This window comes from Vanessa cardui, chromosome 13 (assembly GCF_905220365.1).
Source record: "Vanessa cardui chromosome 13, ilVanCard2.1, whole genome shotgun sequence".
NCBI classification, from domain to species: Eukaryota; Metazoa; Arthropoda; class Insecta; order Lepidoptera; family Nymphalidae; genus Vanessa; species Vanessa cardui.
In genome coordinates, this window is record NC_061135.1 from 3,934,524 (window position 1) to 3,959,466 (window position 24,943).

The 24,943-nt window shown below is 33.6% G+C and overlaps 2 protein-coding genes across 2 annotated transcripts; both read right to left on the minus strand.

The window, feature by feature from the left end:
- Positions 1–11,349: 11,349 nt before the first annotated feature.
- LOC124534762 lies at positions 11,350–12,724 on the minus strand. The gene is made up of 2 exons (XM_047110774.1): positions 12,446–12,724; positions 11,350–11,528 (listed from the first exon to the last, which is right to left on the minus strand). Exons 1-2 carry the CDS (start codon positions 12,644–12,646, stop codon positions 11,388–11,390), a joined length of 342 nt encoding a protein of 113 aa, XP_046966730.1. The 5' UTR covers positions 12,647–12,724; the 3' UTR covers positions 11,350–11,387.
- A 6,565-nt stretch (positions 12,725–19,289) lies between these two features.
- On the minus strand, positions 19,290–22,501 carry LOC124534807. Its single transcript, XM_047110826.1, has 3 exons — positions 22,269–22,501; positions 21,615–21,829; positions 19,290–19,447 (listed from the first exon to the last, which is right to left on the minus strand). The coding sequence occupies exons 1-3, from the start codon at positions 22,370–22,372 to the stop codon at positions 19,362–19,364; spliced, it is 405 nt and encodes a 134-aa protein (XP_046966782.1). The 5' UTR covers positions 22,373–22,501; the 3' UTR covers positions 19,290–19,361.
- Between the last annotated feature and the right edge of the window lie 2,442 nt (positions 22,502–24,943).

Below are 24,943 nucleotides of genomic sequence, written 5' to 3' on the forward strand. Positions count from 1 at the left end.
TGTGTTATGGAAATCAGAAGTAACGACGGTACCACAAACACCCAGACCCAAGACAACATAGAAAACTAATGGTAATCTACATCGACTCGGCCGGGAATCGAACCCGGGACCTCAGAGTGGCGTACCCATGAAAACCGGTGTACACATCACTCGACCATGGAGGTCGTCAAAACATACACGTGTTCTACAATTTTTGACGTTGATGTAGCAATTTAGCAAATAATACAGCATTCCAGAAACTATTTCAATAAAAATAAAGTTAGTTTAATTCGTTACCACAAAACAGAACATTAATTTAGTACGATAAACAAAATAAACTTTACTATAAACTAGCTGTGCCCGCGAATTCGTGCGAGTTTGTTGTTACCAAAATCGTTATTGTTCCAGCCTAAGTTACTCCTCATTACATTCGCTATCTGCTATTGAAAACCCCGACAAATTAGACACACAAAAATTGTTAATTTAGATGTTTAAAATGTTATTTTGATATATGTAACGTGTTTACATACATACATACGCATTTACTAAAAAAAAACACTCAAATTTTATTATATGTCTAGATAATTAGTTACAGTCACTTTCCTACAATATTTGGAACAGACGTCACGAGCTCCACCCGACAGAGAAATCTGTGCTTTTCTTAGTCGCACCGCAAGATACACATACAAGGCGTATTAGACCTCGCTGCACAAATAACGTGGTAAAAAAAAAACAAATCGAATTGCAAAACTTCAAAACGTCATAGTTACGAGGTAATTCTGTTTAGTTTAGCTTCCATTACGGGCCGGCAAAGCGCTTCAGGCTCGCATTTGGTAGCGGTCAAACTTTCGAGATCAGGACCCAAAAATCCTGTTGTTACTAAATTCTAATTTGAAACCACCTGCGGCTAGAGCCGGACGCTTGTGTAGTTGGGGTTGGCTCAGACGGTAGCGTAACAACGTAGTACGTACTTTATAAATTCATCCATTGCTATACAACTAGTATTTTTATTACTTATTAAGTAAACAATTTTATTCAGCTTGCCTTATTTGTTCTTTAGGGAAGTAAATGTAATTTTAAACCCTTCCATTTGACCGATTACACTTACATTTGGTACACACCGTTAATTGTCAATACATTTTGTATTGTATGTCGCCGCCGCTAAACTGCGTATGCCTTGTGCTTCAATATATTTCCACGAACCCCACAATGCGGACATCAAATAAAAGGGCTTGACTAGTAGAATACATGTCATAGTGAAATTACTTTTTTCTGATCCATTTTTTCCTGGATCGATGAGTATAGTAGTGTGAAGACACCGAGGACCTACCTAATGATAATGGCTTTTAGTACATTACCTACCTCATTAATAACTTTCTTTTCAATAAAACCATTGCAACCTAACAACACGCTGGCATTACGTGGGATACCTATCCACTAACACTAAATCACAGGATAATCCAGCCATCCATTGGTATGATTAGTGAGACCGTCCAAGGTTTCAGTCGGAACTCCTTGTGAGGTCATAGGAGTCATATGCTCGTCTAAACAACTCACTATTATTTACGGGCGAAAGTCCATTCCGGTTGACATGGCCTCCACGTACCCTCTATCCTCCTCAGGAAGTATAATTTATTCACTACACCGATAGGCCAGAAGACATGAAGGATATAGATACATTTTTTATTAATTTTGACATTAAAATTGAATATAACCACAGCTATAAGTGTGGATGTCGTAGGAACATAAGGGCTTTTCTTTTTTGCATAAACTTGGACCAATCTTCTTCCAAAGCGTCAGTCGGCTGGTAAAAGTCTGACAAACCCTTTGATTCAGCTTGAGTTGAGTTGAGAGAGAAGTTATAACAAATAAATAGATTGTATTTTATAACACAACAAGAAAGGGTCTTTTCATAATAAAAGCACTTCCTGGTTTTTGGTAGATAAGTAACCTTTTAAATTAAATTGTAGGACTTCCAAAAGTTCTAAGATAAATGGCTTAATGGAACATCGGTAAAGATCATATTATTGAATAGGTTTATTTAAATAAATATTTGCAGCTAAAACGTTATTCGTGTCCGAATGAAAGCAGACGATTAGATAAATAATAATTTATATTGAAAGGCATATTTCTAACAATAAGCTGTTCTTCTTTTACAAGAATAATAGAGGTAGTTTTTAACTTGACAACGTCACTTAACACGCCTCCATATAGGGAACGTTGGCGTTCAAGAAATTAGCTTGTCGGTTCTTGGCCGTGTCATGGAAACTACAAGTGACAGCTGAGACAAGCTGACTTGCCCGCTGTTTCACTTATGATAATATGATATGTTGGGATTTTTTGAACATTGATAAATTTACACATTTTTTACATTACTTCATATATAAAACAAACAAAACAAAAAAGCCTTATTTTTCTATCATGCTTCCATCGATGTTCCTGCTCATATTGAGTCCACTGGAGTTAATCGCGAACACGGTATTGAACTTACTTTGGTTTCTTGAATGACGAGAACGGTGATGACTCCAACAGTCATATTCTATTTGAGCTGAAATATTGGCCTCGTTTCTTAATATCAGAGAAACAATAAAAAAAATACAAACAGATTTTTTTTCTTTAAAGTTAAAAACAAGGACAAGAGTCGTTTTCGGCCAGAGAATCAGAATTGTTAACACCGTTCTTGTCACCAATCCTATCTTATCATACTTACAGTAGTTATTAAAAATACGATTAATTTATATTTGTTTAAATAAAAAAACAAAACGTATAGAGGAAAACATGAAGTAGATGCTGGCTAGGAATAAGCAAGTTCTTTATTGTATATCTCACTAGATGTAACAGATCCTTTGGATATGGTGAGAAGAAGATTCATGCCTTAAAATTCTGAGGTCGGTAAACGATAAAATTCACTTCCCTTCGGCACCTGATACTCAATCGAAATAATAAAACAAGTAAACCCCTACACCAATTGTTCCAGGTCACAGAAACAAGCATTATAGCATATATTCTTTCATACATCCTAAATGATATCACTACCCAGTAAGCAAAATCCTCATTTAAATAAATAAGTGTCTAGTAGTACGGTTTGTTTGAATAATAGTCCATAAAAACACTTCGGTGTAAAACGTTCCACCCAGATCAATGAACGTAACTTCACATATCATAAGTCAGTTTTTTTCCATCTCTTTGTTTATTGCGAAACGCTGACCACGCGACTTTGTCCATTTAGTAAAGAATAAAGATATATTTTACAACGACGTGTAAAATCTTTCTTTACTAAGCTCAAGTATACAATAATCAAGTATATTTCCAAACTGCAATCATCACGTGATATTTGATGGTTTAACTTAAACATACCACTGACCTGAATTATACCGAGTAGGTATTGCTATTTGGCGGTAAAAAGATTATGGATGGATTATACCAAACCCTAAAAAATAGAAAAATCCCTAGATTCGGTGATGTATAAAACCCTAAAATCACGTAGTTCTACGAAAAAAAATATTAATCTTTGCCTCTTTGCAGAAGACGAAGCGTTTACCGAATAAAATTAGACATCTATGTTCATATTTTAAATGTGAAAGAAGCGTCTGTCTATCAGACACTTTTAAATCATCAAACAGCTGAACCGAATTTGATGAAATTTGCTATGAAGCAAACTTGAACTCCAGGAAAGAATATATATATACAGGCTACTTTTTTACCTAACACATGATAATCAACACCCTGAAATGCAAGCGAAGCCGCAGGCGACTAGTAATATTAAAAATGCTTTCCATTTCATACACCATATGAAAAATATAATAACCTGATAATTCATCTAAAAAATAAATATACTTTGTACAGACTGACCTTTCCAACTTTATTATACATGTTTTGAATAGCTTCGAACCAAACCAGAGAGCATTTTACGAATAACACAATACCTATTCCAAGCTCCGTCCAAAATCCATACTTTTTTGGTTAACAATTTTATGCATAAAATTTGAATACAGTTTTCTAATCCATTAGTGTTCCGTAGATTTACTTCCATTTTTACTTCTCTTTATTTTGTATGCCTTGTCAGGTATTGGTTTTTAAAATTTGTTTTGCGTTTTAGAATTTTAATGCTTTGGAATTAAATTTAAATTCGATTGAATCAAAATTTATGGTATAAGGCATTCAAAGGCAATATACAAATACTATCCTATCGTGCTTGGACTTGTATATATGGGTGGTACAGATCTGTCTGGATAGTCACCATCACTTATCACTATCGCACTTTGTATTGTTTTGTTTCGGCTTAAAGAGCGAGCTAGTCACTCACACACAGTGAGATATAAAAATATGTTTCATCATGATCATCATCATCAAAATTAGGCTAATGATAGACCTCTTCAATTGCACGCCACTGTGGTCTTTCTCCGGCTACTCGCATCCAGCTCCTGCCTGCCGCCTTGCGTAAATCGTCACTCCAACGTGTCCGCGGACGTCCTACACTACCTTTGCCGAGACGCAATCTCCACTCTAGAACACATTTGCCCCAACGGTTATCGTTTGGTATTGGTACGTAATTCTTACAGCGTCAATGTCCATGGGTGGTGGTAAACGTTGGCGTGAGAAAGGTTTCTTATCTCTCCTACATATACCATAAAAATGATAAATCTTCCTAGACGACGATATTGTACTAAGTACGTCTTTTAAGTTTAGTACTCAAACACATAATTTATGTATTTTCAGAAACGTTACAATATATTACTAACAATACAGACTATATCCACGTTAACATTGCTTATTTTGATAGAAACAGTCACATATATTGTACAAACATAAGAAATAAATATAATATTTCCACGACAGAAACTTCCGACTCTGCAAAGACAAGACATACGTCTTGGAGAAAAATTTAAGCCCAGCTTAAGGCATCCACCTAATGATATTTGATGAAATAAAACTGATTTCTTAACACGGAATGGAAATAATATAAATAAAAGAAAAACTTTAAATAAATTATATTAGCAATTATAATCCTATTATGGACAAATATAATAAAATTCCGCAGACATCATTAACTTTGCCGTGTCACAAATTGAAACCATTCATTAAAAATACATTGGTAAAAAAGGCATATTATTCCTAAGCCTATTAGAACTATGTTTTAAAACCGTCTACGATTGTTATAGTTATCATTTGACACATTCTGGCATGGCAACGAATTGTCATTCCATTCGTTCCATTCGTTCCTTTCGTTCCATGTTAAACTTCTCGTCTAGCCGCTACGCCAATATCATTCAGATTCATCGCGTTGCTCGCATATCTCAAAGCGCTGAAAAATGTATGATCCGTGTTATTTGGAATTTTCAGATGTACAACGGAGATTTATTTCTGTTATTCCTTATATGAAGGTGTAAGTTTTGAATGTTTATTTGACAAAATTACATTTTATAAAATGCTTTTTAAATATGCGTTTAGGATGGTGGACGCATATCATAAGGTATAGTATATGCAGATTCCCTCCCGAAATTTGTAAGACAACATTATATTCGGAATATTAATTCAATCAATAACACACTATGAAATTGGTTACACAGAATCTTATGTTTGCAAAAATTATAAGTAATACACATCGAAATAGAACCTCGTTACATATTAACCATGAAATTCGAAGAAGTATAAATCTTGAAAATCATTAATCCCATCAAAAACATAAATGTAAAATGAGACCCAAGTTCATTATTATGAAATATACCCTGGTTGTTGACTTCAACGACAAAAGAAGTGAGATCTAAATGGGTGCCAAGTTCGATTATCCTTCCTGAAATTAATTAAATACTTCATAAAATAACATTTCTTCTTATAGCTTAGAATAATGTATTGTAGACTAAGTTCTGACTTGACTACCTTTCTTGGAAGTCAAGTTTGCTTCATAGCAAATTTTGACCACAATGACAATTTGACGCGGGATAGATTGTAATCTAACAGTTTGACTTCGATAGATTGCAATATAGCGAAAAATAATGCCTTAAATTTCAATCATATTTCACGGTTCACAATATTTCGACACTTTACAATCTGACTAGATAGATTGCAATCTAACGATGTTTGTAACCTTATGGTAATACACGGAACATATACCAAAAACATTTTATTGTAATTATTGTTTGTATGTCTGTCTGTTCCAGCTTATTTCTGGAACAGCTGGACCGATAATGACGGAGTTTTCACACATATTATTACGATTTTTAGTTATGTCCTCGTTAAATGCTCAAGACAGAAGGCAAGCCACAGTGCTTGCTGATATAGCGCTGAACTAAACCATGGCAAAGTAGTCGCTGTGATTGGCCAACGCTTCTAATTGGTTATCGCTGATTTAGTCAAATAAACATCCAACAATCGAAACATTAATCGATAGGGTAACGAGTCAACTCAAGCTACTATTGGTACTTGTTAAAATAAGTTATAGAAATCATACATGGGCGGAAGTAGTCGAGAGCGAAGGTGAGGCATTAGCAGCCATTTTGGTTATAGCGAAGGCCTACGATCGCGTATAGCACAAAGCGCTTCTTTCGAAGCTTCCTTCATTTGGGCTTCCCGGCACATTATGCAATTGGATTACCAGATTTTTGGCTGATCGGAGCATCAATTCGTTGTCGACGTTGCAATAATTCTCTGATTTAAAATTCGTCAATGCTGGTGTTACACAAGGCTGCGTTCTGTCACCCACTCTGTTTCTTCTGCATACCATTGATTTGTTGCAAATCAGGAACATTCATTGCTATGTATTATAGAAGTAATACCGTTGATACCTTATTTACTGGCCGTGATAATAATTCTCGGGAAAACTTAAAAGAAAACTGGAACAAACTTTAGTCTGAAATCGAGTCTTCGTTAAACGAAAACTCGAACTGGGGCCGGCTAAATCTAGTCCATTTCGACCCCAAAAATATGCAAGTTTGCGTATTAGCCGCTAAAAAATACCATTTGTCGTATCTTCACGATTTCAGAACATCTCGATAACCGCCACAGGTAGTATCGGAATACTTGGCGTTGATATTTCGAGCCTTGTTCAGTTCCGGGGTCAATTGGAAGGCAAAGCCAAATTGGCTTCAAAAAAGCTCGGTGTGCTCAGCAGCAAGGCGAGACAGTATTTCACGTCGGCCCATCACCTAAAACTATACAAGGCGCAAATTTGGCCTCACATGGAGTACTGCTCTCACTTCTGGGCGGGTGCTCCCCAGTACCAGCTCCTTGACATCTCGTCGAAATTCAAAGTTTCACCCGCACCACCTTGATGTCCGTAAATCCACAACAGCGGGATTTCTAAGACATTTTCTGCTTCGCACAACCACTTTGTAGAACCAGCTTTCGCCGGCGGTTTTTCCGAACCGATACGACATGGGAACCTTCAAAAAAAGAGCGTACTTTTTCTTAAAAGCCGCCAACGCACCTGCTAGCCCCCTAGTGCTACAGATGTCCATGGGTGGTAATCAGTTTCCATCAGGTGAGCCACCTGCTCGTTTGCCACCTATCACATAAAAAACAAAAAAAATAACAAATACATCTAGCCTTACATATTTGTAGGATCAAAATTTGTCTAATTATTATGAATTGAAATGGGGATAATTCCAATTGCCGAGGTCAAATATTCAGGTCAAGGCAAATTTTATTGTTGCAGTCAGTTATCCCTCCCCCACTTTCGCAGCGAATAAATTCGGGTTACAGACAGACAGATTACGACGACCTTGTAACATAATATTTACAGAATAGACTAAAATTAATCATTGATAACCGTTTTTGACACCTTAAAGTTTCTTTTATTTAATTACACTTTTTACTTTATTTATTTTATTGTGACTGCTATTTAGTATATAATATAATATACTAAATAGCGAAAAAGACTTCGTTCGAGTCGGGTGATCCGACGATGTTACACGTTTTATCAATTATATCGTTATCGATATCTCAAGTACAGTGACTACGTAGTATTAATACATTCTGCGCCAGCATATAAAAGGTTGACAAGGCATTTGATGTTCAGAAATAAATTAACATCAAATAAATTAACATCAAATAAACAAACATTAAAAATGCGGGCCACCATAATATGTTTTGTAATATTCATAATGGTATATTTATCCATAGATGTTGAAACAAATTTCTTGAGACAATATGAAATGAAATCAATTATTGAAATTCAAAATGTAAACATAAATTTTAATTTTACTTTAAAGAATTTTATTATTAAATTAATGTAGTTCCTTTGGATGGATGCTAATTTTCAACCGACTTCAAAAAAGACGAGGTTATCAATTCGTCTGTATTTTTTATTTTTTTTTTATATTTGTTACCTTATAACGTTTCACTGGGTGGACCGATTTACAAAATTTTTTTTTGTTTGAAAGGTAGTGCTTCCCGTGGGGTCCTATTTTATTTTTTTTCGATGATGGTATCCGTTTGAAAACGACATAAGTCTTAAATTTGCATTATGTATATATGCGACAAATAGGTAAATAACTGAAAATCACGTTAACCAATTTTGATGATTCTTTTTTTATTATAATATATATACTTCAAGGGTAGTTTGGTGAAAGTTTGGTAAGGTTCTGAGCATAGGATCCACGACAAAGTAACGGAACGGAAGGGAACGGAACAATTCTAAGGAGCACGTTAGCGATACTCGGTCGAATCTTTTATTTATAGGTTATTTGGATATTTGAGACACCTTCCGTAATGTGGTTATGTTTATGTAATTATCATAGTCAAATATTATAATCAACTAGCTACCCACCCCGGCTTCGCACGGGTGCAATACTGATACTAAATAAACAACAGAATTTGTTTATTTACGACATCACATTGCAAACTTCTAAAATTATCAGTGTTTCTTTACTATATTGTTCATGTATTATATACACAAACCTTCTCCTTGAATCACACTATCTATTTAAAAAAAAAGCTTAAAAATCCGTTGCGTAGATTTAAAGATATAGGGACAGAGAAAGCGACTTTGTTTTCAACCGACTTCAAAAAGGAGGAGGTTATCAATTCGTCTGTATTTTTTTTTATTATTATTATTTTTTATGTTTGTTATATATCGAATGTTCAATCCATCGTTCTCAACCTTAGCGTACATATCAACAATGAATTGTTGTAACAGTTGACGACACTTCAGAATATGATTAGATTGATTATCTCTAATCATTATGCGATACGCATAAAAATTCATGCAACTAATTCTCTTCGATGTCACAGAGCGTGTCGTGATATTAGTTTGATACAGTCTAAGATGATATCCATCTTCTGCACGCTGAAACAGAATTGGATAATCGTAGAAATTGGTACGATTTCGATACATACAATTAGTGTGTTTCAGCGAAACATTGAATGATTTTTTCTCGTTTAATGATAACAATATCTCCTTTTGTAATTTCTATACCAACAACTACAGGTGTGACTTCAGGAGTCATGGGACCATTAAAGCGCCTTTAATTATATATATTTTTTAATTTTGTTGTTTTTATGATTTTCAATATTGCTGCTAGTTAGGTTGTAGGAATTGCCTACTGCAGCAGTACGCTGTAAGCTCAGAATCGCAGATATTAAATCAATTATTCAAATTCAAAATTTTAATTCTAATTAAAAAAATGGATGGATAATGCTAATTTTTTTTTAAATATAATTTTTTTATTTTCCTTAACCTTCTGCAAGGTACCAGCATCCCTGTTTGGGTAACCAGGCTATGTGGGTTTCCCACCCACTAAAACCACTGCGGCCGTCTACGCCGATTCGATTGCTTTTCCTCTTCTCGCTCCACGCGGAGCACGATTCCAGCGCATGCTGGGTTATATTTTTTACAGGGAGCTGTTTAAAATCTGTTCAGTAGTTTTGGATTTTATCACGAACATACAAACAGAGTCTAAACTCGATGAAGGAAGCTTCGAAAGAAGCGCTTTGTGCCACACGCGAGCGAGGCCTTCGCTATAACCAAAATAAAATTTTAACAAAAAGAAAAACCGACTTCAAGCAAAACACTATTTTAAAACAAATAAAAATGCACTAAAAAGTAATAAAAATAATTGCATATTTAACATATTTTTGAGAGTCCTCCTAGGTAAAATGAAATGAAAAATATTAGACTACTTAAAAGTCGATTTACGATTATATAACGTAGATTATATAATGTAATTACATGAACATAACCACGTTCCGGAAGGTGATTCAAATATCCAAGTAACCCATAAATAAAAGATTCGACCGAGTATTGCTAACGTGCTCCTCAGAATTGTTCCGTTCCCTCCCGTTCCCTTAATTTGTCATGGATCCTATGCTCAGAACCTTACCAAACTTTCACCAAACTACCCTTAAAGTATGTCCTTTATAATTTTAAAAGAATCATCAAAATTGTGCCAACCAATTTTGAGTTATTCACCTATTTATCGCGCACATACATAATGCAAATTTACGACTTATGTCGTTTTCATACGGATACCATCATCGGAAAAAAAAAAATGGGACCCCACGGGAAGCACTACCTTTGAAACAAAAAAAAATTTATCAAAATCGGTCCACCCAGTAAAAAGTTATGAGGTAACAAATATAAAAAAATAAAATAAAACATACAGACGAATTGATAACCTCCTCCTTTTTGAAGTCGGTTGAAAATGGCTGCTAATGCCTCACCCTTGCTCTCAACTACATCCGCCCATCTATGATTTCTATAATTTATTTTAACAAGCACCAATAGCAACTTGAGTTGACTCGTTACCCTATCGATTAATGTTTCGATTGTTGGATGTCAATTTGACTAAATCAGCGATAACCAATTAGAAGCGTTGGCCAATCAAATCGACTACTTCGCCATGGTTGCTGCCCGCGCGGGTATTTGGCCATTGCTTGGGCTTTTATTTTTACTTTACTTTTAATTAATTCAGAAACAAAAGTAGCTTAATATACTTATTATATCAGCTATCAGCCGGTTCCGTGATAATCGCTCCAGCCGTTCCAGAGATAAGTCGGAACAGACAGACATACAAAAATAAAAATAAAATATTTTTTTGGTATATGTTCCGTGTATATGTCACCGTAAGGTAACAAACATCGTTAGATTGCAATCTATCTAGTCAGATTGTAACGTGTCGAAATATTGTGAACCGTGAAATATGATTGAAATTTAAGGCATTATTTTTCGCTATATTGCAATCTAACGAAGTCAAACTGTTAGATTACAATCTATCCCGCGTCAAATTGTCAACTGTCGAAAGGTCTTCCTGATTGTTTATTTGTTAATTTTAAGTGTTTAGTTAGAAGTTGATGGTGTGACTATTTAAAAATGTAAATAAATAATTCATATAAAAAAATATCGTAGTGTTCATTGAAAGTAAAAACATTGTAATTGCTGTATGCGTTTATTTTCGTGGTCATCTTAGACGTTAGGCGAAAATGTTGATGTCGTAATGAATTTCATTTCCGCGCTCGCTTTTCATACGCAGCGTGACGAAGGGGAAGCCGAGTCCACCCGCTGTCACGTTGGCTGACGCGCTGGAGTTGGTCAGATCATAGGCGAGGATACCCTGAAGACAAAGTATTGGTAAATGGTAAAATTAAAAAGAAACAATCTTGTTATTAAGTACTCATTCTTAAACGTATAGTTCATAGAAGGCAACTATAATAGGGCTGACTTACACAGCATACACTGAAACACATACTCATATCGTGTTAAAATATAATTGAATAAACGCAAGCGAATTATGAATAACATACATATATTCTTTATTAATTGTATGTATAATATAGTAAAAACTTTTGTCTTTTGTATATCTTTCTTCAACATCATCAACATCAACAGCCTGTAAATTCCCACTGCTGGGCTAAAGGCCTCCTCTCCCTTTGAGGAGAAGGTTTGGAACATATTCCACCACGCTGTTCCAATGCGGGTTGGTGGAATACACATGTGGCAGAATTTCTATGAAAGTTGTCACATGCAGATTTCCTCACGATGTTTTCCTTCACCGCTGAGTACGAGATTAATTATAAAGACAAATTAAGCACATGAATCAGCGGTGCTTGCCTGGGTTTGAACCCTCAATCATCGGTTAAGATGCACGCGTTCTAACCACTGGGCCATCTCGAGAAGTCCACGCTAACCTAATATTAGTTACTATCGTCATTGTGAATGCAAAGTCTTACTTCATCAACCATCATCATCCTTCTGCCCTTATCCCAATTTTATTTAGGGTTGGCGTAGCGTGTCTTCTCCTGCTGGCTCACTCACCCTTCAAACCGGAACACAACAATACTGAGTACTATAAATTGACGGTATAATAACTGATGAGTGGGTGGTACCTACCCAGATGGGCTTGCACAAAGACCTACCACCATATCTAACCATATCGGATTTCACACAATCCATCCATCGCTTCCTTGGTCGTACTCTCACTCTATAATCCAACCTCTTACTTAATCAACCATTTAATAAAAAAATATTTACCTGAATAGTGCGCCTGTATCCATATGACGGTGGAATCGAAATTGTAATATTTTCAACGCGTTTTCTCAAAAACTTGGAGCTGTAACGCGCATTCTTATGATACACTAATTGCCTGAATACATTTGTGCCCATAAAGGTGTGCGTACATTCTGCTATCACAAAAGCAGCTATAAGCGCAGAAAAAAATATATACAGCCTCATTATTAGAAACTTTTTGGAATTAAATAAAACAAACGAAAAGAGTTTCAGATTAACGTTCGGAATTCGAATGTGAGAAATTAAGTAAATCAACCTTTTTATGTTCGAAATATTATCAAAAGCCTTTCGATGAAAAACATTATTATTCATTAGGCTGTTCATTAGAACCAGTTAATGTTATCAAAATGCTGATAACGATGTTAGTGATAAAACATTTTACAATTAAACGATTTCTAATAATAATAATATTTCATTATAAAATAATGTTATTATAATATTTAATAAACCCGGAGTAGCTTATTAGATACTGTTAATTTATTTTTTGTTTTTTACTGGTTGCATATGCAAAAGGTCTAACTGACTTTGAATAGTAACCAAAAATTGATATTGATTATGTTAATATTTCTTATATTAAATATACAGCAACAATAATCTATCAAAATTAGAACCAAATGACTTATAACGGTAAAATAAAATTCCCTTTTTTAAGATAAAAGCATTACAATTACATATTGGTTGACATATTAAACACTACCACCGGCTCTGAAAAGAAAATACCCAATAAATCACCTAATTTTTTATATGTCATATTATGTGATAATGAAGCTCTCTTGTGCATCCAGGGTATCCAAGGTCAAGGTCAAAGGTGTTTCGATTGCAGACAATACAAGCAAACCATTATAGAATTATAAAATTTTAAATTAACATGGTTATTTTTATTATTCAAGTTATTAATTTCGGGATATTTTTTTTGGTCGATGGAGCTCGTCGCAATTGTAGGGGTGAAAGTGACAATAGTAGTGGTGACCGGTGTTTACGCAGCAAACGTACGAGAAAGGAGGTAGTCCGATATGGACACTTCTAACATTATCAACATCTACCCGCAAACTTCAATTTCATGAAAAAGACATTCGTAGATAATTTCGAAATACGAGCTCCACCGTACAAAAATAAAAAACGTGGTAAATATCCCGAAATTAATAACTTTAATAATTTTGGAATTATAACAGACCAATATTTATCGCATCAATTTAAATTAAAGCCAGTCTTATAAGTCAGTCGACTTGTGAAGACGCAACTTTGTTTATTTGTCAATTGATTGCGAATAGTACGCGCTAAGTTATTATAAAAGCCGTATAACTTAATTCTTGCATTTAAATTGAAATAACAAGCGTATTATACGAAACAAATTGAAGCTAAACAGATGAAATAGTTGAAGTTCTGCTCCGATAGTTAGTAATAACAAAATGTTAGTAACTTCGTAATCGTTTAATCAAAAAGTTTTATAACTTGTGGTCTGGACTACTTTGTTCCAAAGAGTTATTAATGAGTTCAATAAAATGTTATTACGTTATTTAATTGAATATAGTAATGTAAGCATTACATCTCATGTAACTATTCAAATTATCCTTTCAGTTAACAGCCTCTCCATGTTTATTAAACGTAGCCAAAAAATCTAAATATATTTAATTCAAGTATAGTCCGACACAACTTCAGTCCAACAAAACCGATTACTACAGATTTATACAACCGATAGAAATAGCTCCCTATCGCGCCATTCGACACTATTCGTCACTATAGATTCTCGCATCAGTTCAACCCGAGAAAGCAAGGGCATGTAAATCGACGTGTCAAATTGACGAATATTTATATATAATTAGATCATATGATATTGCAAGTTATTATGTTAGTGTAAAGATCATACTCATATAAGAAATATATATTGATGAATTGGGATAGCGTACTTAATTCGGATGTGATCGGTTTTACGAATTTTGCCGATGCTACATGTAAGTTGTGTCGTACTATATGGTTTTACAAGCACTTTTGACGTATCATTTAACAACTGTATTGATTTAAGCTACCACCGGTTCGGAAAGTTGATTCTACCGAGAAGAACCGACATATTACCCTACATATTAACCAACCAACCAACATTTAAAGAACAGTTATATGAAATATTTAAACTTCATTAACATAAGAATTAATAACATTAAATGCATAAATATATGAACTAAAACTAGTTACTGTATAAATCTTGACCGCGTGGAAGTAAGATTAGTTAAATACAGTGATATACTACGTATAATTTTTCACAGATGGGCTAAGGCCTCCTCTCCTTTTAAGAAGAAGGTTAAGACCATTTTCCACCACCCTGCTCCAATGCGGGTAGGTGGATTAACGTGTGGCAATATTTCGTTAAAATTAGAGTCATGCAGGTTTCCTCATGATGTTTTCCACCACTGTGGAGCTCGAGGTGAATTATATGGAATGATAATTCAATGGTGCTTAATAATAAAATTTTAAAATTAGTTTATTAATTATTTGCCTTTCTTATTAAAAACGATCAAAGGACGATATATTAGTAACATCTTTTAGCATTTAAATTGTCGAAATTCCTCTGAATTGTCATTCGAGTCGCCTGTCGGGAGGAGTAAGGAATCCGCGGTTTGCCGACGATTTCCGAATTCCAAGTTGTTCGAATGACGTTCCTTTTTTGGATGCTCAAAGAAATTCAGACTTCAAATTATACATTTTTTATTCTATAATTTATCATACGTGATAATAATATAACAATGATAAATAAGCACACCGTAATTCAGGAAATTATAATTGTATAATTACGTTATATTTGATATTACACATTAATGGAAATATAATTAATAATAAGTACTATTATTTTCGTGAACAAAAAAAAGTAGGTATCTGCTTTCGTTTTTTTTTACATATTTAACTGCCATTTAATGCTTTTGCTACTTATATTTAAGTTATAATCGTAAATATGTTCTATTTTCAAAATATTACTTCTTAACGTTATCATCATCTTAGCAATTTATCAGTTTTTGAGCGATATAAAAAGGTCGTAAAGCGAAAGGTCTATAAATCAAGAAAAAAGACAATTCGCGCTCTCTTTCTGCTAATATTTGCATGAATTTATTGTATCGTTTCAAGATATTATTGTAACAATAATATGAATTGTTTATAAATAGCCACATGCTATTATAAAAGAAGAATGAAAAACATTATTAATATAATTCATTCTTTTTTCAATAGACGTTTCTTTCAGACCTCAAGTAACACTTTATAAAACCAAAAAGTATCCTGAAATCTTTCAAAAGATAAAAGTGATGAAAAGACAGTCGCAGGAAGGATATTCGGAGTGGATATCAGAAAGCTGTAAGTGCACTTCCGGTGAAAGCGGCAAAGACTCCGGCGGATGTGTCAATTTGACGCCATCTTGAAGCTGGAGATGAGCCTCGGAAAGGATTTTGATAGATGAAACTTGACCTGGTTTGAGACGCTGTTTTATCTCAAGCATTACGTTAAAATAAAACTGCTATTACCAAAAATAATTTCATTGATAACATTTTCATATGAATGGATTTTTTTTTTTTTTGTTATTTCTTAGTTATATTACTTCGTAAAAAAACGGTAAATACTTTCATACAGTGATCTAGTCTATACTATAATAATATTATTAAAAATAGTTTTTAGGGGAAACTGAGATGGCAATTAGAAAAAAAATCACTGCTAAAAATATATACTTTTCCTGAGTGTTTTAAGTAATAAACTTGTTTGTCCTAAATATAATAATCCTATGTCCTTCCTTAAAGATGAAGTTTATTTGCACCAAAATTTCATAAAATAGGTTCATTGGTTTTTTCGTGAAAGAGTGACAGACAGACAGAGTTATCATATGTATAGTATTAATATAGATTGTTGTAAATGTGTTGTAATTGTATTTTATTCGCTTGGTGGTAGGGCTTTGTGCAAGCCCGTCTGGGTAGGTACCACCCACTCATCAGTTATTCTACCACCAAATAACTGTACTCAGTATTGTTGTAGGATGAGTGAGCCAGTGTAACTACAGACACAAGGGACATAACATCTTACTTCCCAAGGTTGGTGGCACATTGACGATGTAAGGTAATATATCTTACAGCGTCATTGTCTATGGGTGATGGTGACCACTTTCCATCAGGTGGCCCGTATGCTCGTCCGCCAACCTATATATAAAAAAAAAACGAAACATTGAGGATGAAAGCTGTCTCATTTTTCCATCATTCAATATTAGCAGCGCTATACAAAATAATATGCTATATTATGACATAAATATTATGACTATTAAATAACCAAAATGTACAAGACGTGCTGTATTCTAACCACTGGGCCATCTTGGTTCATACTATCTTGGGATTTATATTTATAAAATACAATACTAACTCACACCTTATTTGTCCAGCACCGGAAGTTATCATATCATATTAGGTGCAATAGAGGAAGTGTTTTACTCTAAACGTAGTTTTAATTAACGATATTATAAAATTATATACGTAGTTTTAAATAACGATAAAGACGTTGTAAAATGAAATTTTATCAGCTTTATTATTTAAAATTGTATAAAACTGAATCATTTAACAAACGCATTGTTGCAATGTGACGAAATGTCGTATCATGTGTTTCCCAATCGTGGGTTGAGGAATGATTATTTCGAAAGTAAAATTGATATATTGACTCCTGTCAAGATAGAACTCCTATAATAGGCTATTTGACAATGCGAAAAATAAAGTGTCAATTATTGTAATCAGTGTGTATTATGAGTTTAATAATTGTTATTTATCAACGAAAGTTGAAAATAATACTTGATTTATTCAAATAAAATAAATATGCATTTTTTTCAAACGTTTGTCAAGTGATACAAAACGCTCCTGATTGGTCAGGCTTATGATGAAGTCACTTACTTGTTAACCTTGCTTTTCTACTATATATACCACAGATTAAAATACAGGAAAGTGACGTCACCGACCCTTTTGCAGCGCCATGTTGTCCAAGTATCGTTTTCGCGTGCTATTTAAACATGGAATTTTTAATATGATATTTTTCGGCAAATATGTACTAGAAATTAAAAAAATCTTTTACCGGGTGCCTTAACCTCTACTTAATAATATAAAATGGATTTTAAAAACCAGTCAAATGGCCTATTATATAATAATATATTAGAAAACATTGGACAACATAACATCGTTACTTTGATCCAAATGTAAGTAGCTAAAGACAACACACAACAGTGTCTTGTGTTTGTGGAAAAGCTGAAGTAACGACGGTACCACAAACACCCAGCCCCCAGACAACATAGAAAACCGATGTCAGTGAGTAACTGACCCCTTAGGCCGTCAATGATATAACTATTTAATTGAACCCGCAATCATCGGTTAAGATACACGCGTTCTAACCACTGGGCCATCTCAGCTCTACGGTCTATTGCTCAATTTGTCACGACCAATAGCTGAATTTAAATTTAAAAAAAAAGAAGCTCATGTAAGCGTTTACGGCATTTGTATCCACGTTTTCATTTAAGAAACCTCGTATCTATCCGAATATTGGCATCGAAACTACAGAGAACTTTTAAATTCACAACCATATCTCTTTTCGGTAACACAAAAAGATTTTGCGAACAATAAAACCGCATCGCGTTAGTGTGGACTCATTGTACCGTTTCAGTTTCCACACGATATGCGTAGCGCCGCGTGGCGTCCGTATATCACAGCCGCGGTTCACACATGAAATGTTTTACAATTTAGTCCCGGTAATGCGATGTCCTATTGCTGTTAGCTTTGCTCTGCATTTTGCTGTATTATAGATATTAACATTGCGTTAATCTATTTTATATTCTGGTTACTATTTGTTCACGTATAAATAACAATATTATGGCTTACAATGAAAGAGGAAATAATTCAGGTATAGATTAAAGTAAATTTTTTTCGCTTTGCTCCTCGCATTAACAAATATGACCAATTTTTTTGTTGACAGTTGCACTAAAGAATTAGTATAAAAAAGATCATAATATAAAATACCTACGTACCTAGAAATGATGTAATACTAGATTTAGCAATTTTTTTTCTACCTCTTGCCAAAATTTGTTAGCGGACTAAGAAATCATAAAAAAAACTTTTAAAATTTCTTAAAAATATATGCATGACGTTATTGTTACATACAATTATCATTTTAACTGTGAACTATCTGTATCTACATATACGAATATATACAAAATCATTTTACCTGATATAGTGATTTATCATCGCTGAACGTAAACTATAAAATTCTTCCCCTAAGGGGGTGAAATATGCGTTAATAGTTGGTATAAAGGACCGACATTTTTGAAATTAGAAACTAGATACTTTATTTTTAGGATACTTAATGCAAATAGGTTGATACGTTCTTAAACGTTTCCGGATAGTATACCCCAAATGGGGTTAAATAAGTATTGAATGTTTGTACGGAAGTCCGTAATTTTTTTAATTTGAGAACAACGAAAAAAGATTCAAGCGAGTGGAGGCGAGAGTAGGCGAAATAAATAATATTTTTAGCCATTGAAGTTTTATTGTGTTATTAGTACTAGAGTTTTCGCATTTACAAATGCTATAGAGTTACTGTCATTTTAACATTCTTTAGCGCTTCTCTGGGTTGGTACATTTTACGCACAACAAAGTACAATTTAAGGAAAATATCGTGAAGGTAAACGTGTCGGATGAAAACCTTACACATATATGTATATATCTACCAACCCGCACTAGACTAGTTTTATGGCAAACATACATAATTTATAAAGATATCATCAGAATTACCAGAAATAACAAATGCACTGTCAGTTATCATGATTTATTATATTCTGAATTAACATTAACCTTTCCAATGATTATACAGAGAACTATAAAACTTAAAACAGTTTGTATCGCTTCGTACACAACACTAACTCCTCGCCTCCTCTTTTTGATTTACTGACAGTTTTTGTCGTTGATTCCACTGAAACAAAAAGCTTTGTAAATATATAAACATAATAAATAAATAAACAAATATATGAGACAACATCACATACATTACTCTGATCCCAATGTAAGTAGCTGAAGCATTTGTGTTATGGAAATCAGAAGTAACGACGGTACCACAAATACCCAGAAACAAGACAACATAGAAAACTAATGGTAATCTACATCGACTCAGCCGGGAATCGAACCCGGGACCTCAGAGTAGCTTAACCATGAAAACCAGTGTACATACCACTCGACCACGGAGGTCGTATAATGATAAACAGCCTGTAAATTTCCAACAGCTCGGCTAAGGCCTTCTCTCCTTTCGAAAAGAAGCTACAATGCAGAATGGTGGATTCACTTATGCCTGAATTACGTTGAAATAAGACACATTCAAGTTTCCTTACGATGTTTTCCTTCACCGCCGAGCTGGAGATGAATTCATCATCATCCTCCTGCCCTTATCCCAATATTATTTGGGGTCGGCGCAGCATGTCATCTCCTTCCATACTTCTCTGTCAGACGTCCTCTCATAAGTAACTTTCTTTCTAACCATATCCTCTTTCACACAATCCATCCATAGTTTTCTTTGGTCATCCGTCCACATCCGTGCTCAAGGCTTTTCTCACAATATATTCCTCAATGAATTATAAGCACAAATTAAGCACATATAAATTTAATGGTGCTTGTCTGGGTTTAAGCCAGCTATCATCCATTAAGATGTACGGGCTCTAAATGAAAAAACCACTGGGCTATTTCGGCTCCTAATATAAATATTAATCAATACGATCTTTAACGTAAAAAAGTTAATGTAGTATAATTTTACTAAACTAGACTTACATTCATTTTAAAATAAAATATTTAGGCATGTCATTTTTTTTTTCATTTTATTTGATCTTAATAAATTTCAGCATCACATTAATGTGACATATTCGAGAAATTAGGCAATATCGGAATCAGAGGATCTTTGTTAGATCTGTGTCCTAATTACGTAGACAATCGATCATATTGTGTAAATATTGGTAATGCACTAAGTGAACAACCTGAAGTGGATTGGTACAAGATCTGTGCTTGGCCCTATGCACCTCCCTGTCTTACCATTTTCTTGCCTAGCTTACGTGAATGAGATAGATAATATTATTAAATGTAATAAATTAATCGGTAATAATAACTGAATTCATGTATATATTAATAAATAAAATGCCACTTTGTCTAATCGGTGACAAAGAAAGGTGTAAAAAATACTTTTCATTCATTGAATCCGTTAAAACAAATTGTAACATAGAACAGTGTATATTACAAGAGCTGAGATGGCCCAGTGGTTAGAACGCGTGCATCTTAACCGATGATTTCGGGTTCAAACACAGGCAAGTACCAATATATATATATATATATGTATATATGTGCTTAATTTGTGTTTATATGTGCTTAATTTGTGTTTATAATTCATCTCGTGCTCAGCGGTGAAGGAAAACATCGTGAGGAAACCTGCAGGTGTCTAATTTCTGCCACATATGCATTCCAACAAACCGCATTGGAACAGCGTGGTGGAATATGTTCCAAATCCTCTCCGTAATGGAAGAGGAGGCCTTATCTCAGCAGTGGGAGATGTACAGGCTGTTACTTTACTTTACTGTATATTTACAAACTTCACTCGACAAGAAAATATATTCGTAACGAATTGCTTTACTATGACAAAAGACTTCCTTATATATGAAACTTAGCCTACCAAATAAATATTTATAAAATACATTTGTTTAATTTATCACTTTGACTCGTCGTTACATGCTTACTGTATATTTTGAATATACTTATCAATAATATTATTATTTGCTATATCCGAATAAAGTAATGCATCAGGACACTAAGTGCATACTAAGTAACAAAAACTATATTGTAACTTGTAAGTATAAATACTAAACTAAAAAAAAAATTTAGTGTGCTCAAGTAAACTATCGCCAGTCAAAAGAAATTTTACACAGAAGAGTCCTTATATCATAATTATACTAGTAGTAATATGTAGTAGTACTTCATTTGGATATTATATTGCTCTGGATTCACCGATCGTCATCTTCTTTTCTATATAAAACTATTGGACAGGTATGACAGGTCATCACTGGCGATTTAACTTATTAATAAAATGAAAATTCAAAATTTCCTACCTACGGTCTTTCCAACGGATATATAATTTTTAGCCTTCAATTTCTTCAACAATCTCTTGTTACGTCTGTGAAAATTAGCCATTCTTTCCGAACCCAATTTAAAAACTAGTTCGAACTGGTTTATACGAGTTCTTAATTTCTTATTGGCTATAATAATCCTTTTCCATGTTTTATTGGCGTGGCTAGCGTTACGAAGGGATGCCTTGTCTAAGTATCTATGGGAATTGGAAAATTAAACACGAATTAATTTATTTAATAACAATATAAATTAAAGACAGCTAGTAAAGCGCTTTGTTACTTTTAATTCACAACATATATAACAATATTAAAAAAATTACACAATATTTTAAACAGAGCCGAAGCAGGCATACCATAATTTAAAAAATATATATTCCCGTTAGCATGGTACACAGACGAGGTCGTATCTATAAGCTACTTTAACGACAACATGTATAATGATAAAAATAAATGTGACTTAAAAAAAAAAAAAACAATTATACCAACATAACAATACATAGAAAAATCCTTTACATTTAATTCAAAATACCCTGCTTACGTATAAATAAAAAATATTACATTGCGCACGCTCGACTAATCGGATTACTCAATATACATACTAAAGTGTTTCTAAATTATACATGGAAGGAAACTTACGAGAATATTCTCCAAGAAACCTCGAGAGGCAAGCAAGAAATGGCGTCTCGACGCGGTACTTCGAATATCTTACTGCCAAAAACAAAAATCCCTGTGTCGAACATTCTGTAAGCTTACGTTCTGTGGGTAGATAAATATTTATTCTATTCACGTTTCTAACTCGAAATTTCCTTGTTTTGTTTTGAAATTACTGTATTTTAATTATAATTATACTTAATGATTATATATACATACATTTTATAGATTGCATACAGTTTATAGATTGCACGATTACAATTTTAAATAATTCATGATATATAACAGCATTTTTATATAATTAAGTCCTATTTATAAATAAATCATCTTATATATTAAAATCTAATTTAGTTTCTTTCATAGTACCTACATTTATTTATATTAAAAATTATTAAATTGAAAAGAGTTCTTGAGGTTTAGAGGTTCGAAATATTTAGACAAATTCTGTGGAATTATTTTTTTTCAATTATTTTATTTCTAGTGATTTAATGGATAATGACCATAGAAAAAGGTTTTATATATATATTTTTAATTAATTTAAAAAAAAGCTTTCAACAAATTAGTAAAAATCTAACAAAGGACAAAGCGATGAACTGAATTAAAACGTTTATTTATGTTGTTTACTGTTTCAGTATAAATTAAGTGAATACTTTAATTAACTCTCAATGCTTTCAAGAAAAGTAGCTTTTTCCTCTTGTTAATTGTAAGAATTTATTACAAGATGGCTAAATAAAAGTGCCATTTTGTTTAGGTTTCTTATTATTTTTATTAGTCATCTGAATTAAGTTATTATTTTACACATTGTATTACTATAATTTATTAGAATAATTTAGTTATTAATATGTCGATTGACTATTTTTAGAATATGTTGTAATGTAATATTAAAATTTTTCACGGTTAAAACTGGCCGAATGTCCGATACTGGCCGGAAAGATTGGCTAATTAATGATAGGCTAAATTTAGATATAGAATACGGGATGTACCTATTGTGAAACACGAATTAAGGGGTAAAATAAATGTGAAAATATTGTTAATAAATGAATCTGGAAGAGTATCGATGATTAAACTCCTGATCGTCGTTTATTTTTTTTAGTATAACGCTTTACGCGCTTCCCCCATGTGATGGAATGTGGAGGGGGCGGTGGCTGTGGGAAACCCCGGTTCCCCGGACGCCGGGTGCGCCCAGATTCACCTGGTTTACCCACTAAAAAACCAGCGGTACCCTCTCCGTCTTTCGGCTGCCACGGGATCGCTTACGCATGCTACCGTGACGCCCTGACGAAACTCGTGACCATCCTAAGACAAGTATCTGGGTATCATATTTTCAAATATATAAACATTAGTTCAAATTATTATTTCGACCACCAAGACACGAAGTCTTAACTTAATATTTGAAAATGAAAATCATTACCAAAGCGAATCTGTTCTCCTACAGATCAAAAATATCTCTTTGCAAAAATAAATATTTGTTGCAAAATACTGCCTATTTTGATTCAAATGTTTACAACTTGGTTTTTATTGCTAACAATTAGCAGATCTTTTATATTAAATTATAAATATCAAGCTTTTATTTACGGTGTTATGTGCGTTTGTAAATCTGTTTAGGTCAAATATTAGCTGAATTAAAAGTTTTTTGCGACCAAGTTGAATTTTTTTTCATTTTTGTTAATTTTCAATTACAGTGCATATTTATAGGTAGGTATGACTTGTGCCCAAAATCTAGTAAAAAAGTGAATTTTTTTAAACAGTCGTTACGGTTCAGCTGTTTTCCTAGTATACAAAGGAATACAGTTTCGTAACCGATACAGTACGATATCGTTCGTAACTATCGAGTAAAATGAAACCAGGGTTTTTTGAATTTGAATTTGATCCTATCACTACCGTTATACTCTAAGAATTTGCCCCTGAATCTACAACCAGGATTGGCTCCAGACAAAGACCACTTCGACGATCACCAGCATAAAAACAAACATTAGAAATATAAGATTTGTATAAGAGTAATTAGACCACATGATGTTAAGTGGTTACCAACGCCCACAGACATTGGCGCTGTACGATATTATACATTACTTACATCACAATGCCCCACCAACGTCGAGTGCTAAGATGCTATTTCCTTTATGCCTGGACTTACACTGGCTCACTCGGAACCGGAACACAGCAATACTACCTTTCTTTTTTGTATTAATAATCGTTATGTAGGGTTTTGTGCAAGCCCGTCTGTGTAGGTACCACCGATTTATCACAATTTCTACCGCCTAACAGCAATATTTAGTATTGTTGTAAATTAGTCAGACTAACTGCACAAAGGACAGAACACCTTAGTTCACAAGGTTGTCACAAGGCCAAGTCGAGAAAATTAATTTATTTAACTTAATTAACCAAATAACAAAATTTTATAAACATCGCCTGTTAATATAATAAATTATGTCGCACATTATTAATTTTATTTTCAGATTTCATTGCATAAATAGGACGATAGCACATTTTTTTAAATTACGGATCGCTAAGCTATTATTGTTGTTAAGTATGTTCGATATACATTATTGTTAAGTGGTAAATTTATCACTTATAATTATAATAGGAGATTATTCATCAAAGTAAATAGTCAAGTAGATAAGGAACCGATATCTATACAATGCCTCTGTATATTATATTCC